The sequence below is a fragment of the Schistocerca piceifrons genome, chromosome 5 (genome assembly GCF_021461385.2).
Source record: "Schistocerca piceifrons isolate TAMUIC-IGC-003096 chromosome 5, iqSchPice1.1, whole genome shotgun sequence".
NCBI lineage: Eukaryota > Metazoa > Arthropoda > Insecta > Orthoptera > Acrididae > Schistocerca > Schistocerca piceifrons.
Window position 1 is genome coordinate 697,157,456 of NC_060142.1, and position 15,711 is coordinate 697,173,166.

Below are 15,711 nucleotides of genomic sequence, written 5' to 3' on the forward strand. Positions count from 1 at the left end.
GGTAAAGCTTCAGTTCCAGCTTCTTTGTTGTCGATGACACACTCAAAAATTGTCGTCTACTCTGATCGATGTTACTGCGTTAGGTGTTACTCATGTTGAACGGTGAAGAAAAATTCTATTTTCTGTGTTGAGGAACACATTATTACCCAAAACACTGGCCCCAAATAAGATTGGCACCTCTTACAAGGAGCGATCAATAAGTTTCCATTAGAAGATTTCCATCACCCCCTGCCTACGTGTAGATAGAGTTTCGTAAAAGTAATTTTTTGAGGTGAAACTAAAGCTACACTATTGGAAGAGTCATGTTGTTGTTGTTGTGGTCTTCAGTCCTGAGACTGGTTTGATGCAGCTCTTCATGCTACCCTATCCTGTGCAAGCTTCTTCATCTGCCAGTACTTACTGCAACCTACATCCTTCTGAATCTGCTTAGTGTATTCATCTCTTGGTCTCCCTCTGCAATTTTTACTCTCCACACTGCCCTCCAATGCTAAATTTGTGATCCCTTGATGCCTCAGAACATGTCCTACTAACCGGTCCCTTCTTCTTGTCAAGTTGTGCCACAAACTCCTCTTCTCCCCAATTCTATTCAATACCTCCTCATTAGTTATGTGATCTACCCATCTAATCTTCAGCATTCTTCTGCAGCACCTCATTTCGAAAGCTACTATTCTCTTCTTGTCCAAACTATGTATCGTCCATGTTTCACTTCCATACATGGCTACACTCCATACAAATACTTTCAGAAACGACTTCCTGACACTTAAATCTGTACTCGATGTTAACAAATTTCTCTTCTCCAGAAATGCTTTCCTTGCCATTGCCAGTCTACATTTTATATCCTCTCTACTTCGACCATCATCATTTATTGTGCTCCCAAACAGCAAAACTCCTTTACTACTTTAAGTGTCTCATTTCCTAATCTAATTCCCTCAGCATCACCCGACTTAATTCGACTACATTCCATTATGCTCGTTTTGCTTTTGTTGATGTTCATCTTACATCCTCCTTTCAAGACACTATCCATTCCGTTCAACTGCTCTTCCAAGTCCTTTGCTGTCTCTGACAGAATTACAATGTCATCGGCGAACCTCAAAGCTTTTATTTCTTCTCCATGGATTTTAATACCTACTCCGAACTTTTCTTTTGTTTCCTTTACTGCTTGCTCAATATACAGATTGAATAAAATCGGGGAGAGGCTACAACCCTGTCTCACTCCCTTCGCAACCGCTGCTTCCCTTTCATACCCCTCGACTCTTATAACTGCCATCTGGTTTCTGTACAAATTGTAAATAGCCTTTCGCTCCCTGTATTTTACCCCTGTCACCTTTAGATTCATAACTATAAGCAATATTGTATTCAGAATATACATGTTTGCTACGGTCGGCACACCGGTAATACTTCGTGTTTCACCATGCGCTTCGTGCAGGTCGCTGTATGGAGACTCACGAGGATTCCCAACAGGCGAAAGGGAAAGTAGAGGAGCCGCGAGTGTTGACGGCACACGTCGTGCGTCCACTCGTCGCCCCGCCCCCCCCCCCCCCCCCCCCCCCCCCCCTGCCACGCCCTATCAGCACCCGAGTCACGCCGGCTGCCGACATATTGGGAAGGCTGCCGCCGTTGGGTGGCTAATAACCCGGTATTAGTTACGCAGCGACGGACAGTCTGCCCGCCATAAGACGCGTGGGCGCGCGTCCAACCAACGCCGGCTCCGCACGTCGCCACGCTCCGTTCCTGTCCGTTAGGGCTTTTAAACTCGCCAACTCTTACAGCACGCACGTCCTGAACCGCCAACGATGTCGCAAGAAACATTCTCGCTTAGGAGCCCCCATTTCGTAAATTTACACTACTGGCCATTAAAATTGCTACACCAAGAAGAAATGCAGATTAGAAACGAGTATTCATTGGACAGATATATTGTACTAGAACTGACATGTGATTACATTTTCACGCAATTTGGGTGAATAGATCCTGAGAAATCAGTATCCAGAACAACCACCTCTGGCAGGCCTTGATACGCCTGGGTATTGAGTCAAACAGAGCTTGGATAGCGTGTAGAGGTACAGCTGCTCATGAAGCGTCAACACGATACCACAGTTCATCAAGAGTAGTGACGTGTCAGTTGCTCGGCCATCATTGACCAGACGTTTTCAGTTGGTGAGAGATCTGGAAAATATGCTGGCCAGGGCAGCAGTCGAACATTTTCTGTATCCAAAAAGGCCCGTACAGGACCTGCAACATGCGGTCGTGCATTATCCTACTGAAATGTAGGGTTTCGCAGGGATCGAATGAAGGGTAGAGCCACGGGTCGTAACACATCTGAATGTAACGTCCACTGTTCAAAGTGCCGTCAGTGCGAACAAGAGGTAACCGAGACGTGTAACCGATGGCACCCATACCATCACGCCGGGTGATGGTATGGGGTGCACGTTGCCAATGTACGTTCACCGCGATGTCGCCAAACACGGATGCGACCATCATGATGCTGTAAACACAGCCTGCATTCATCCGAAAAAATGACGTTCTGCCATTCGTGCACCCAGGTTCGTCGTTGAGTACACCATCGCAGGCGCTCCTGTCTGTGGTACAGCGTCAAGGGTAACCGCAGCCATGGTCTCCGAGCTGATAGTCCATGCTGCTGCAAACGTCGTCGAACTGTTTGTGCAGATGGTTGTCGTCCTGCAAACGTCCCTATCTGTTGACTCAGGGATCGAGACGTGGCTGCACGATCCGTTACAGCCATGCGGATATGATGCCTATTATCTCGACTGCTAGTGATACGAGGCCGTTGGGATCCAGCGCGGCGTTCCTTATTATCCTCCTGAACCCACCGATTCCATATTCTGCTAACAGTCATTGGATCTCGAACAACTTGAGCAGCACACTGGACTCGCATTCGGGAGGACGACGGTTCAATCCCGCGTCCGGCCATCTTGATTTAGGTTTTCCGTGATTTCCCTAAATCGCTCCAGGCAAATGCCGGGATGGTTCCTTAGAAAGGGCACGGCCGACTTCCTTCCCCGTCCTTCCTTAATCCGATGAGACCGATGACCTCGCTGTTTGGTCTCTTCCCTCAAACAATCCAATCCAATCCAAACTTGAGCAGCAATCGCTATAGGCTGCAATCCGACCTTTATCAATGTCGGAAACGTGATAGTACGCATTTCTCCTCCTTACACGAGGCATCACAACAATGTTTCAGAAGGCAACATCGGTCAACTGCTGTTTGTGTTTGAGAAATCATTTGGAAACTTTCCTCATGTCAGCACGTTGTAAGTGTCGCCACCGGCGCCAACTTTGTGTGAATGCTCTGAAAAGCTAATCATTTGATATCACAGCATCTTCTTCCTGTCGGTTAAATTTCGGGACTGTAGCACGTAATCTTCGTCGTGTAGCAATTTTAATGGTCAGTCGTGTATAATGGCTTCTTTTATATTGATGTAATCGATTAATGAGAAGTTTTACTCAAGTATTTGCACACCCTAATGAACAAATTGTGATGGCAAACCCCAACGCAATTGGAAGATTCTGGACTCTGCTTCTTCGCACATGTAATGACACCTTGGCATTCTCGTTTTAACTCCTGAGAATGATGGCTTTAACCGCAGTCAAAAACCGAGAATTTTCAGTCAATGGCACATCCTGAGAGCCCAGGACTTTCTGTTAAGAGCGTAGGCACCCGCGACCAGAGTACGTTAACAGGAAAGTTTTCTGGTTATGATGCCGCGTTAATTTGTAAAATAACTGTCATTGAATATACCCGACGTCTCGGCCATGGAGGCAGTGGCGTTCTTTTGTGTCTACTCGAAAGTTCTTATAAGCAGTATCCGTTGGCATTTTACGTTTCTCCTCATCTTCTTGAGTGGATTTTCATGAAACTTACCACAGCGTTAAGGCGCAGTTCAACACACGCGAGTACGGCAAACAGTTCTTCAACACTTCGAGCAGTTTTGTGTGTCGAGCTGGTATGTTTAGGATCTCTGTTATGACGACTTTACTTTCACCTGGGTCCACAGTTGCTAAAAGTTTTCAAAATGAGTTCATCCTGCCTGCAACTAGGGTTTTTGCTTCTTTTCTTTACTATCTTATTGGCTGGAATATAGGAAAATGTAAGTACAGAGATTGTGGAACAAGCCATGAAAAGAATGAGATTTTCACTCTGCAGCGGAGTGTGCGCTGATGTGAAACTTCCTGGCAGATTAAAATTGTATGCCGGACCGAGACTCGAACTCGGGGCCTTTGCATTTCGCGGGCAAGTGCTCTACCATCTGAGCTAACCAACCACGACTCTAGCTCCGTCCTTACAGCTTTTACTTCTGCCAGCACCTCGTCTCCTACCTTCCGAACTGTATAGAAGTTTGGAAGGTAGGAGACGAGGTACTGGAAAAAAGTAAAACCTGTGAGGATGGGGCGTGAGTCGTGCTTGGGTAGCTCAGATGGTAGAGCACTTGCCCGCGAAAGACAAAGGCCCCGAGTTCGAGTCTCGGTCCGGCACACAGTTTTAATGTATGATTTGTTCCAGATGTTGAAAAAATATTCAAATGTGTGAATTCCTAAGGGATCAAACTGCTGAGGTCATCGGTCCCTAGACTTACACACTAATTAAACTAACTTAAACTAATTTATGCTAAGAACAACACATACGCACCCATGCCCGAGGGCGGACTCGAACCTCCGGTGGGAGGGGCCGCGCAATCCGTGACATGGGGCCTCAAACCGCGCGGCCACTCTGCGCGGCAGTTGTTCCACAGTAGACTCCTCTATACTCTCTGATCGAAAGTATCCGGACACCTCTATGTATTGTGTAATTAACTTCTAGAGAGGCGTATCAGAGAATGTAAAAGGAGACGCGGGATACTGTGTAGTCAGTAGAGATAAAGTAACGTCAGAATGGATCGGTCACAAAAGCTCAGTGACTTCGAATATGGACTAATCATTGGATGTCATCCTAATAAAAAGTCCATTACCGACATTTAGACCCTCCAAAGCAGTCCAGGTCGAGTGTTGCTAACGTGATGGTGAAGTGGAAAAGCGAAGGATCAATCACAGCTAAATCAAAACCAACCAGACGTGATGTACTGACAGGGAGCGTCGAGAATAGCGCTGGTTCGACGTGAGGAAAAAAAAAAAAATTGCATGGACATGGAACCAGCGCGAGAAATCACTCATGAGTTCAAAAGTGACTGTACGTAGGGAGTTAAAAATAATGGGAACAATGGTTGAGCAGCTGCTATTAGGCCACAAATTTCTGTAGTGAAAGCTAAGCGACATGGGGTGATGTAAACAGCGGAGTCAGTGGACAGTGGATGCCTTGAAACGAGTGATATGAAGTGATGATTCACGCTATAGCTTGTAGCGGTCCGATGGAAGGATTCGAGTTTGGCGAATAGCTCGAGAACGTTACCTGCCATCATGTATAGTGCCAACAGTGTAGTACGGAACAAGTGTTGTTGCAGTACATCTACATCTACATTTATACTCCCAAGCCACCCAACGGTGTGTGGCAGAGGGCACTTTACGTGCCACTGTCATTACCTCCCTTTCCGGTTCCAGTCGCGTATGGTTCGCGGGAAGAACGACTGCCAGAAAACCTCGGTGCGCGCTCGAATCTCTCTAATTTTACATTCCTGATCTCCTCGGGAGGTATAAGTAGGGGGAAGCAATATATTTGATACCTCATCCAGAAACGCACCCTCTCGAAACCTGGACAGCAAGCTACACCGCGATGCAGAGCGCCTCTCTTGCCGAGTCTGCCACTTGAGTTTGCTAAACATCTCCGTAACGCTATCACGCTTACCAAATAACCCTGTGACGAAACGCGCCGCTCTTCTTTAGATCTTCTCTATCTCCTCTGTCAACCCGACCTGGTACGGATCCCACACTGATGAGCAATACTCAAGTATAGGTCGAAGGAGTGTTTTGTAAACCACCTCCTTTGTTGATGGACTACATTTTATAAGGACTCTCGCAATGAATCTCAACCTGGCACCCGCCTTACCAACAATTAATTTTATATGATCATTCCACTTCAAATCGTTCCGTACGCATACTCCCAGATATTTTACAGAAGTAACTGCTACCAGTGTTTGTTCCGCTATCATATAACCACACAATAAAGGATCCTTCTTTCTATGTATTCGCAATACATTACATTTGTCTACGTTAAGGGTCAGTTGCCACTCCCTGCACCAAGTGCCTATCCGCTGCAGATCTTCCTGCATTTCGCTACAATTTTCTAATGCTGCAACTTCTCTGTATACTACAGCATTATCCGCGAAAAGCCGTATGCGACACTATGTACTAGGTCATTTATATATATATTGTGAAAAGCAATGGTCCCGTAACACTCCCCTGTGGCACGTCAGAGGTTACTTTAACGTCTGTAGACGTCTCTCCATTGAGAACAACATGCTGTGTTCTGTTTGCTAAAAACTCTTCAATCCAGCCACACAGCTGGTCTGATATTCCGTAGGCTCTTACTTTGTTTATCAGGCGACAGTGCGGAACTGTATCGAACGCCTTCCGGAAGGAAAATGGCATCTACCTGGGAGCCTGAATCTAATATTTTCTGGGTCTCATGAACAAATAAAGCGAGCTGGGTCTCACACGATCGCTGTTTCCCCGAATCCATGTTGATTCCTACAGAGTAGATTCTGGGTTTCCAGAAACGCAGAAACGACATGATACGCGAACAAAAAACTTGTTCTAAAATTCTACAACAGATCGACGTCAGAGATATAGGTCTATAGTTTTGCGCATCTGCTCGACGACCCTTCTTGAAGACTGGGACTACCTGTGCTCTTTTCCAATCATTTGGAACCCTCCGTTCCTCTAGAGACTTGCGGTACACGGCTGTTAGAAGTGTGGCAAGTATGGGTGGGGGGGGGGGGGGTGTCATATTTTCTGGAGACAGGTTAAAAAATGGAATGTAGGACTACCCACCATGTCTTCCATAGACTTGCGAGCAGCTTCATGGCAGATCTTTTTATAGAGAAGAGCTGTTTTGCTGGCCTTTGTTATCGGAGAGGGAGAGCGGCGGACCTGCGGCGGAGACGCAGCGGTCTTCCCTGGAGACGCACACCCCGGCTCGTGCCGTGGCGGCGCTGCGGTCGCCAGACTGTGACGGCGGGTGTGTTTCTTGTGTCGCAGGATGCTGAAGCACGTGCAGCTGAGCCCGTTCCGGTCGCGCTCGGACACGCTGAGCCTCAGCTCGACCGCCAGCTACTCCAGCCTGGGCAGCCCGGAGCCGCTGCTCTCGAGCCGCTCCTCTTCCTACTCCAGCCTGAGCGAGGCCTCGCCCGCGGTGAGTACCTGCCGCGCTTAGCTTACCTACCACAACTACCTGCCTATATCTACTAGCTCCGTGACTTTTCCCCAGCAGAGGCACTATGCCTGCCGCATTACTGCTTCTGGATGGCCGAGTACAGTATGACACATTAGCGTCCAATGTTCCTGTAGCTAGTATAGTCTACGTCAATACACACACCCGTACTCGTAGTTCATTTTCAGTTGCAAGGTACAATATACGGGGTGCTTTTTAATTTTTAAATTTTAATTCCACGTTAATATTATAAATGCAAAAGTAACTCTGCTACCTTTTCACGAGTAAACCGACGAAATGATTTCAGTGAAATTAAGCGTGGAAATAGCTTGAACCATGAGGACCCGCCAGGATAGCCGAGAGCGCTAACGCGCTGCTTCCTGGACTCGGGTAGGCGCGCAAGTCCCGGATTGAATCCGCCCGGCGGATAAACGACGACGGCCGGTGTGCCGGCCAGCCTGGATGTGTTTTTAGGCGGTTTTCCACATCCTACTGCGTGAATACCGGGCTGGTCCCCACGTCCCGCCTCAGTTACACCACTCGCAGACATTTGAAACACATTCACACTATTTCACGATTTACACTAGACGCAGACAGCTAGGGGACACCAGTGTTCGATTTGTGCTTTTACCAGTCGGGGGGATGTCTTAGGGGGTTGGTATAATTATATATGTTACTAGCTTGGACCGTGGCGTTACCCATGGTTAAACAGTTATTTATAAATAGATGTTAATGCCGAAACTCACTATTGATGCGTAAGCACTATCAGAAAAGCCATCCCTTGTTATATCTTTAAAAGTACATTATAGGTGGAGCTTATTTACAAAATCATCTAAATACAGGTATACCAGGGGAACTCAAACGGAAAGGCACATTTGTGAAAAGCTGTACTTATTCTGATGATAGAAAACTGAAACATGCGTTATTTTTCTACATAACCTCCCTGGACTTCAATGCAGTTTTCCCGACGTTTTACGAGTTTTTTTTACTTCATCAGAAAATACGTTTTTCGGTTGCATCTGTAACCAATTTTGCACCGCAGCAATGACGTCTTCATCACTTTCAAATCTTCTTCCCTGTAGTGCTTCCGTTAAGGGTCCAAACATGTGAAAATCGCTTGGAGCTAGGTCTGGACTGTATGGTGGATGTTCCAGCACCTCGAATCTCAACTCCTTTATTGCGTCGGCTGTCCGTTTGGCAGAATGTGGGCGAGCGTTATCTTGCTGCAGGATGACACCTCTTCACAGTTTTCTACGCCGTTTGGATCTGATTCCAAGTTTTAGTTTCGTACGCAACACATCACATCCACCATACAATACAATCTAAAGCCTCGTTTAGCTGGGGCGGCGTCTTGCAACATTGTGATATGCTACGGAAATGTGGCGTGCGTCGTCTTGTCGTTTAGATCTAAATGTTTTGAAATGCTTACCTACTACATAACACTTTTTCAAAATTAATAAGCATACATATTAACAGTATTAATAGTAAGATTGTATTAAAAACTTTCAGTGTTCGGCACAACAAATTTAAATTATATGTGAAGTTTTACTCCAGTGCGTGGGAAATAAACATCCCAGGTTGGGATGCATAAACTAAAACCAGAGGAGATGATGGTCTGATGCAGAGGGGGGGAAATCCCCCCCATCCCCCCCTGCAAATCGCACACTGGGGCACACTGATTCCCTCCCTGCGGGTACAGGGTGGTGGCAGGAAGAGCATCCGGCCACCCCTTAAACATTAACATGCCAAATCCGGGTAACCATGCCCGATCCTGCGTAACCGCGGGTCAAGGCGCAAGCGATAGATAGCTTGAACCATGAGGATGAACATAGGCTACTTTGGAAGGCAAGGGGAAAAGGTCAACCACTAAGAAAGTCAGCTGCGGTATGGAATATAATATCCTTTATTGCACCAGGGAACGTAAGTAACCTTAGAAATTATTAAATTTGTTGTGTAATGTACAGCTACTCAGACAGCACAATGCATGGATGCCCATCGTCCTCTGCACACATCACGTGACGGCAACGCAGCACATTCTGCGTCGTCGTCCGCTGGAGCAGTTGGTGGGGGCAGGGGCGCTCACATCGCGAGCTATTCTTACCCAAACAGCCAGACACTTTGGGGCAGCTCATGTTATTGCACATACAATAGTTTACTTACTCACCATCAAAAAGCTACTGATATGCGAACGCACCCGCCAGTAACAGCTAGTTAAACAAGCAATAAGGTCCATTCTCTTTTATAATTATCACTTCTTATCCATTATTTATATGTACTGGCCGCTTAGCTTTGCTGGACTATTCTCAACAGGTTATCATCCCTGCGATGAGGTCGTGGGTTTTTACTACAGGAAACCACTGCCCAAAGTTCCGTTAATTAATTAACGACTTTAACCCCAGCGTCAGTAGTTTGCTCCTACAGTGCTCTTACTACTACTGTACCTACTTTTACTAATTACTGAGCGCTGTTCCAAGTACAACTACTCGTAGTACAGTAAATGGGAGGGAGGACATCATCTGATTATACGGCAACTCCAGTTCGCAGTGTGTTCGGTCCATCCCGAAGACAAATGGTTCAAATGGCTCTGAGCACTATGGGACTTAACACCTGAGGTCATCAGTCCACTAGACTTTAGAACTACTTAAACCTAACTAACCTATAGACATCACACACATCCATGCCCGAGGCAGGATTCGAACCTGCGACCGTAGCAGTCGCGCAGTTGCAGACTGTAGCGCCTAGAACCGCTCGGCCACCTGGCCGGCAATCCGAAGACAACCAGCCCACGTGTGATGGCGGTCCTGTCGGAAGCCACCCCCTTACTCCGATCGCCTTTCAGAGACAGGAAAGGGAGCATCCATCGCATATCCCAGCCTCCATCTTCTTCGCGACGTTTGAGGTGTGCACCAGGGATGACTGACGAACCAGATTTTCCGCTGGTGCAGATTACAATCCGTTTTTGAGCTGTCATATTTGTACCGCTCACTGTTGCTGTCCTAAGTTACGTATTTTATTACCTAGCATCTTTAAGATTGCTAGATTGTCTTCATAGTTTGTCGGTTGCTTTGCATCTTGAGTATAAAATTGTCTTGTTTTTTCTTTCATTACAACCTCAGTAAGAACGGGACACTCAAATATAACACGTTGTGTGGTGTATATACGTGCATGACAGTGACACTCTTCTCATACCGGCCATTGTGGCCGAGCTGGTCTAGGCGCTTCAATCCGGAACCGCGCTGCTGCTACGGTCGCAGGTTCGAATCCTGCCACGGGCATGGATGTGTGTGATGTCTTTAAGTTAGTTAGGTTTAAGTAGTTCTAAGCCTAGGGGACTGATGACCTCAGATGGTAAGTCCCATAGTGCTCAGAGCCATTTGAACCATTTGACCTCTTCTCATTCCTTTTTCCGCATTATCTGTAGGTACGCATGGTGCGGCTGTGGTTTGTGACATGATGGTTCTACATCTACATCTATATTTATACTCCGCAAGCCACCCAACGGTGGGTGGCGGAGGGCACTTTACGTGCTACTGTCATTACCTCCCTTTCCTGTTCCAGTCGCGTATGGTTCGCGGGAAGAACGACTGCCGGAAAGCCTCCGTGCGCGCTCGAATCTCTCTAATTTTACATTCGTGATCTCCTCGGGAGCTATAAGTAGGGAGGAAGCAATATATTCGATACCTCATCCAGAAACGCACCCTCTCGAAACCTGGACAGCAAACTACACTGCGATGCAGAGCGCCTCTCTTGCAGAGTCTGCCACTTGAGTTTGCTAAACATTTCCGTAACGCTATCACGCTTGCCAAATAACCCTGTGACGAAACGCGCCGCTCTTCTTTGGATCTTCTCAATCTCCTCTGTCAACCCGACCTGGTACGCATCCCACATTGATGAGCAATACTCAAGTATAGGTCGAACGAGTGTTTTGTAAGCCAACTGCTTTGTTTATGGACTACATTTTCTAACGACTTACCCAATGAATCTCAACCTGGCACCACCTTACCAACAATTAATTTTATATGATCATTCCACTTCAAATCGTTCCGTACGCATACTCCCAGATATTTTACAGAAGTAACTGCTACCAGTGTTTGTTCCGCTATCATATAATCATACAATAAAGGATCCTTCTTTCTATGTATTCGCAATTCATAACATTTGTCTCTGTTAAGTGTCAGTTGCTACTCCCTGCACCAAATGCCTATCCGCTGGAGATCTTCCTGCATTTCGCTGCTACTTCTCTCTATACTACAACATCATCTGCGAAAAGCCGCATGGATCAGACACTTGCTTGAAAATAAAATGAAAATGAAAACGCTTGCAGCCGTCAGATGTTTCATCTGTGATGTTTCACAAGGTATTTTCAATGTGTTTTTACTTATGTGTAGGTAGAGTCAATCTAAACAAAGACTGCTCAAAAGAGTCGCTATCTTGATGGAAAACGTGACTCGTTCTCACTAGTAGTAACACTTTCTTCAAAATGTCGTTTAACACATCCAGTCGAGAGAGCGAATTTAGTGCAAGTGTAGTCCAGTGGTAGCGAAGCAGAAAGAAATGCCCCTAGCAGCAGGTAGTTCCGAGGTTCTGACGTCGTGTGTCGGCCCGTTGCCTACCTCGGGGAATATTGGAATTCTCTGTAAGGCAGTGAGCCACACTAGAAAAGTTTCTGACGAAACGTGCCTTTCTTTGCGGTACGAGATGTGACCACAAGAGTGGCAGCCACGATCCGGGCCGAAGGTCGGCGCGCTTGTCGGCTGCCGGACCTCGGCGGCTAGCTGGCCGGCTGCGGGCGCGAGTTCGTTGCTCTGCTGCCGCGGCGGACCGTCGAGTGGGCGTCGGCCCCCACCAGCTGCTCCGACCGCGCCCTCTGTCCGGCTACTGGTCGCTCCGTACCGCGTCCGGTAGGGAAACCCGCCATCACAGAGCTTCTGTACGGCGCCCTTACTCTGACCTCTCGAGCTATTCTACTTTCCAGTTTATCTACCGTATTATTTATTCTAAAATGTAACCTGATCAGTTGAAGGAAGGCAGTAAGGGTTGGAGCAGATTAAAACTGCGTGCCGGACCGAGACTCGAACTCGGGACCTTTGCCTTTCGCGGACAAGTGCTCTACCAGCTGAGCTACCCAAGCACGATTCCGGCAGGAGAGCTTCTGCGAAGTTTGGAAGGTAGGAGACGAGGCACTGGCGGAAGTAAAGCTGTGAGGACGGGGCGGGAGTCGTGCTTGGGTAACTTGCCCGCGAAACGGATAGGTCCCGAGTCCGAGCCTCGGTGCGGCACACAGTGTTAATTTGCCAGGAAATTTTAAAACAGGAGTAACGAGATGTACTCGAATTAAATCATGTAATGCTGACATGATTAGATTAGCAAACCACACACTAATAGTAAAAAACGAATTTTGCTATTTGGGAAGCAAAATAACTGAAGATCGTCGAAGCAGAGAGGATATAACATGGAGACTGGCAATAGCAAGAATGGCGTTTTCGCAAAATAGAAATTAGCAACATTGTATATAAATTATAGTGCTAGGAAATCTTTTCCGAACGCAAATAGTTCAGACGACTAAAGAGAAGTGTTTTGAAACGTGGTGATACAGAAGTATGTCGAAAATTATATTTGTAGATTCAATAACTAATAAGTGGGAACTGAATAAAATTGTCGGAAAAAGGAATTTGTGCCACAATTTGACTGAAAGAAGTGATTGATTGATAGGACACATCCCGAGGCATCAATAAATCGTCAGTATGGTAATGGAAGAAAGTGTGGGGAGGTTAAAAAAGGAAAAAAAGTGTAGACCTGAATACAGTAAGCTGGTTTAAATGGATGCTTGCACAGGATAGTCTAGCGTCGAGAGCTGCGGCAAACCAGTCTTCGGACTCAAGACCACACAACGTACACAACATCAATAATAACAACCACAACGTGAATGACATTACATCTCACATCAGATCGGGATTTTACACTTCCAGTACTTTATACGTCACACTCCCTTAATAATCGATCATTTTAATGTGAAACATAGTAATAAAATAACAGTAACAGAATAAAAAAGATTTGAAACAAGGTTTGAATTTGTCTTGCGTCATTCGAAATAATAGTTTTGTCTAACAGTACAACCAATACTACTACTGTGATACGGGAAACATGCTGATGGAAGAAGGAAGGATGATGAGGAAAGTTTTTGTCCCCTCCCAAAAGGAGGACGTAAAGCAACAAACAGTTTGTCACACCTGGATAGAGACATTAGGAAACGAAAATTGAAATGTTTTGGACATGTTCAAAGACTCCCGGAAAGACGTACTGAAAGACTCCCAACAATGAGGCGTACGCACAAGATTGTGACACCCGTCGGAAAATTGAAGAATATGCTATGGACCCAAAAAATACCTCGAGAAAGTCCATAGAGAAGCAGTAGAAGTAGAAGACAGGAATTTGTTCAGTCAAGCGGAAAAGCGTCGTGTCGTGCAGCGAGAGAATGAGGTTCCAAACAAAACCAGGAAGCAAGTGAACGGGCAGACCGTTTCGCTGCGTACGGACGAGTTTTACACATAATCAGCAGTTTTATAAACTATTTCTTTTTCCTGTTGTATCTGCAGCTGTCCTTCGTAGCATATTCCTCCTCAGAAAAAATTTAGGTACTTTCGCTTTCTGTATCATTCCTACGTTTGTCACCGATTACAGGTAACGAAGACGTTCTGTTCGCAAATACTTTCTCCCTCAGTCTGGTGTACTCCGGTTCCAACTGGATATTCACAGGATAGTCCACGAAATCTGCAAGTAATTCCGAGTACCAAAAAGAGAACCAGAACAGCCAGCCAGAATACCGACTGCTTTGTGACGGACCCGGGACCCGTTTAAGCTGCGTGAGTCTCCAACCGTAGCATATTCCTCCTTAAAATAAATTTTAAAAAAATGGCACTTTAGCTTTCTGTATCACTCATACATCTGTCACCGATTAAAGGTAACGCAGACGTTCTGTTCGCCAATACTCCCTCCCTCAGTCTGGTGTACTCCGCGTCCAACTGGCTATTGACACGATAGTCCAAGAAATCGGCAAGTAATTCCGAGTACCAGAAAGAGGACCAGGGTAGCCAGACAGAATACCGACTGCTTTGTGACGGACTCGTGTAAGCTGCGTGAGTCTCCAGCAAGCGGCATACGGCGCGAGCGGTCGCAGCGACGCGCGAAGAAGGAAACGCCAGCGTGGCGCAGAGCCTCCGACCCTCTTAATGCGTCCAATTAAGAGCTGCTTTTTGTGACGGCTCGCGACCTCGCTTCCTGGCGCCAACACAGCTCTGTGGCTCCTCCGCCCGGGTGTCAGACGAAAGCCGACGCTCACAAAACGTACGTGCAGCACATCGTTATCAAAAGGCTGCAGTGTGTCGGTACCTCGTGATCTCTGCGACATTGGACGAGTCCGACATCTTCTGTCGCTTCTCTGATTAGAACACGCGGTGTGAACGACTCTGTCGTCAGATGTGACCGGATTAATTTCGTTCTATACAGGGTGAAAAGTATTTAAACCGACAAATTCTGGGAGGTTTTAGGGGATATCAAAATAAATATTTTTCCCTAATGTCATTTTTTTCCTATGAGGATTATTTAAACCGGTGGAGGCCGTATTACGCTCTTCATTTGTTAGAGGTCGTATTACGATCTTCAGCCGTTAGAGGGTGTAATAGGCTCTTCAGTTGTAGGCAACTGCTGTCCACCAGTGTAGTAGTGCATTGTCTCTGTTTACTAATGGAGCGATACACCTGGAGTGAGTACACTGATATGGTTGGTGCCTACTACGTAGCACACCACAGTGGACGAGCTGCACAGCGGTTTTATCAACAACAATGTCCTAATCGCCGTATCCCTCATCATACGACCTTTGCTGCTGTGTACCAACGTCTGCGTGAGACCGGGTCATTTAGCAGATCACCTGGACAGGGACACCGTCGCACGGTAAGAACGCTGCAATTTGAGGAAGCTGTCTTGCAGCATGTGGAGCGGGATCCTTCAATCAGCACTCGTGCAATTGCATGTAACATGGGGACGAATCAGACGAATGTAAGAACAACACTTCGAGAGCAATTGTTACGTCCATTTCACTTACAGCGTGTCCACAACCTGGAACCAGTTAATTATTCACCCAGAGCACAGTTTTCGCAGTGGTACCTGGAACAGTGTGAAAAGCAGCCTACATTTCCATCCTCTGTGTTGTTTACCGATGAAGCAACATTCGGGAGTGATGGAGTCTTCAACATGCACAATTCGCATGTTTGGAGTGCGGATAACCCACATGCCACAGTTACTAGCGCTCATCCAGTGCGGCTCTTCGTTAATTTATGGGTCGGTGTTGCTGGGGACTGTTTAATTGGACCGTATCTGCTACCTAGGCCATTAAA

At 46.6% G+C, this 15,711-nt stretch overlaps 1 protein-coding gene across 1 annotated transcript in view; it reads left to right on the forward strand.

Moving 5' to 3' along the window:
• LOC124798203 overlaps window positions 1–15,711 on the forward strand; it is a 443,817-nt gene that overhangs the window by 197,860 nt on the left and 230,246 nt on the right. Inside the window, exon 3 of the mRNA XM_047261505.1 lies at window positions 7,147–7,300. Coding sequence (XP_047117461.1) covers window positions 7,148–7,300 — 153 coding nt within the window. The 5' untranslated portion in view covers window position 7,147. The remainder of the gene's footprint in view (window positions 1–7,146; window positions 7,301–15,711) is intronic.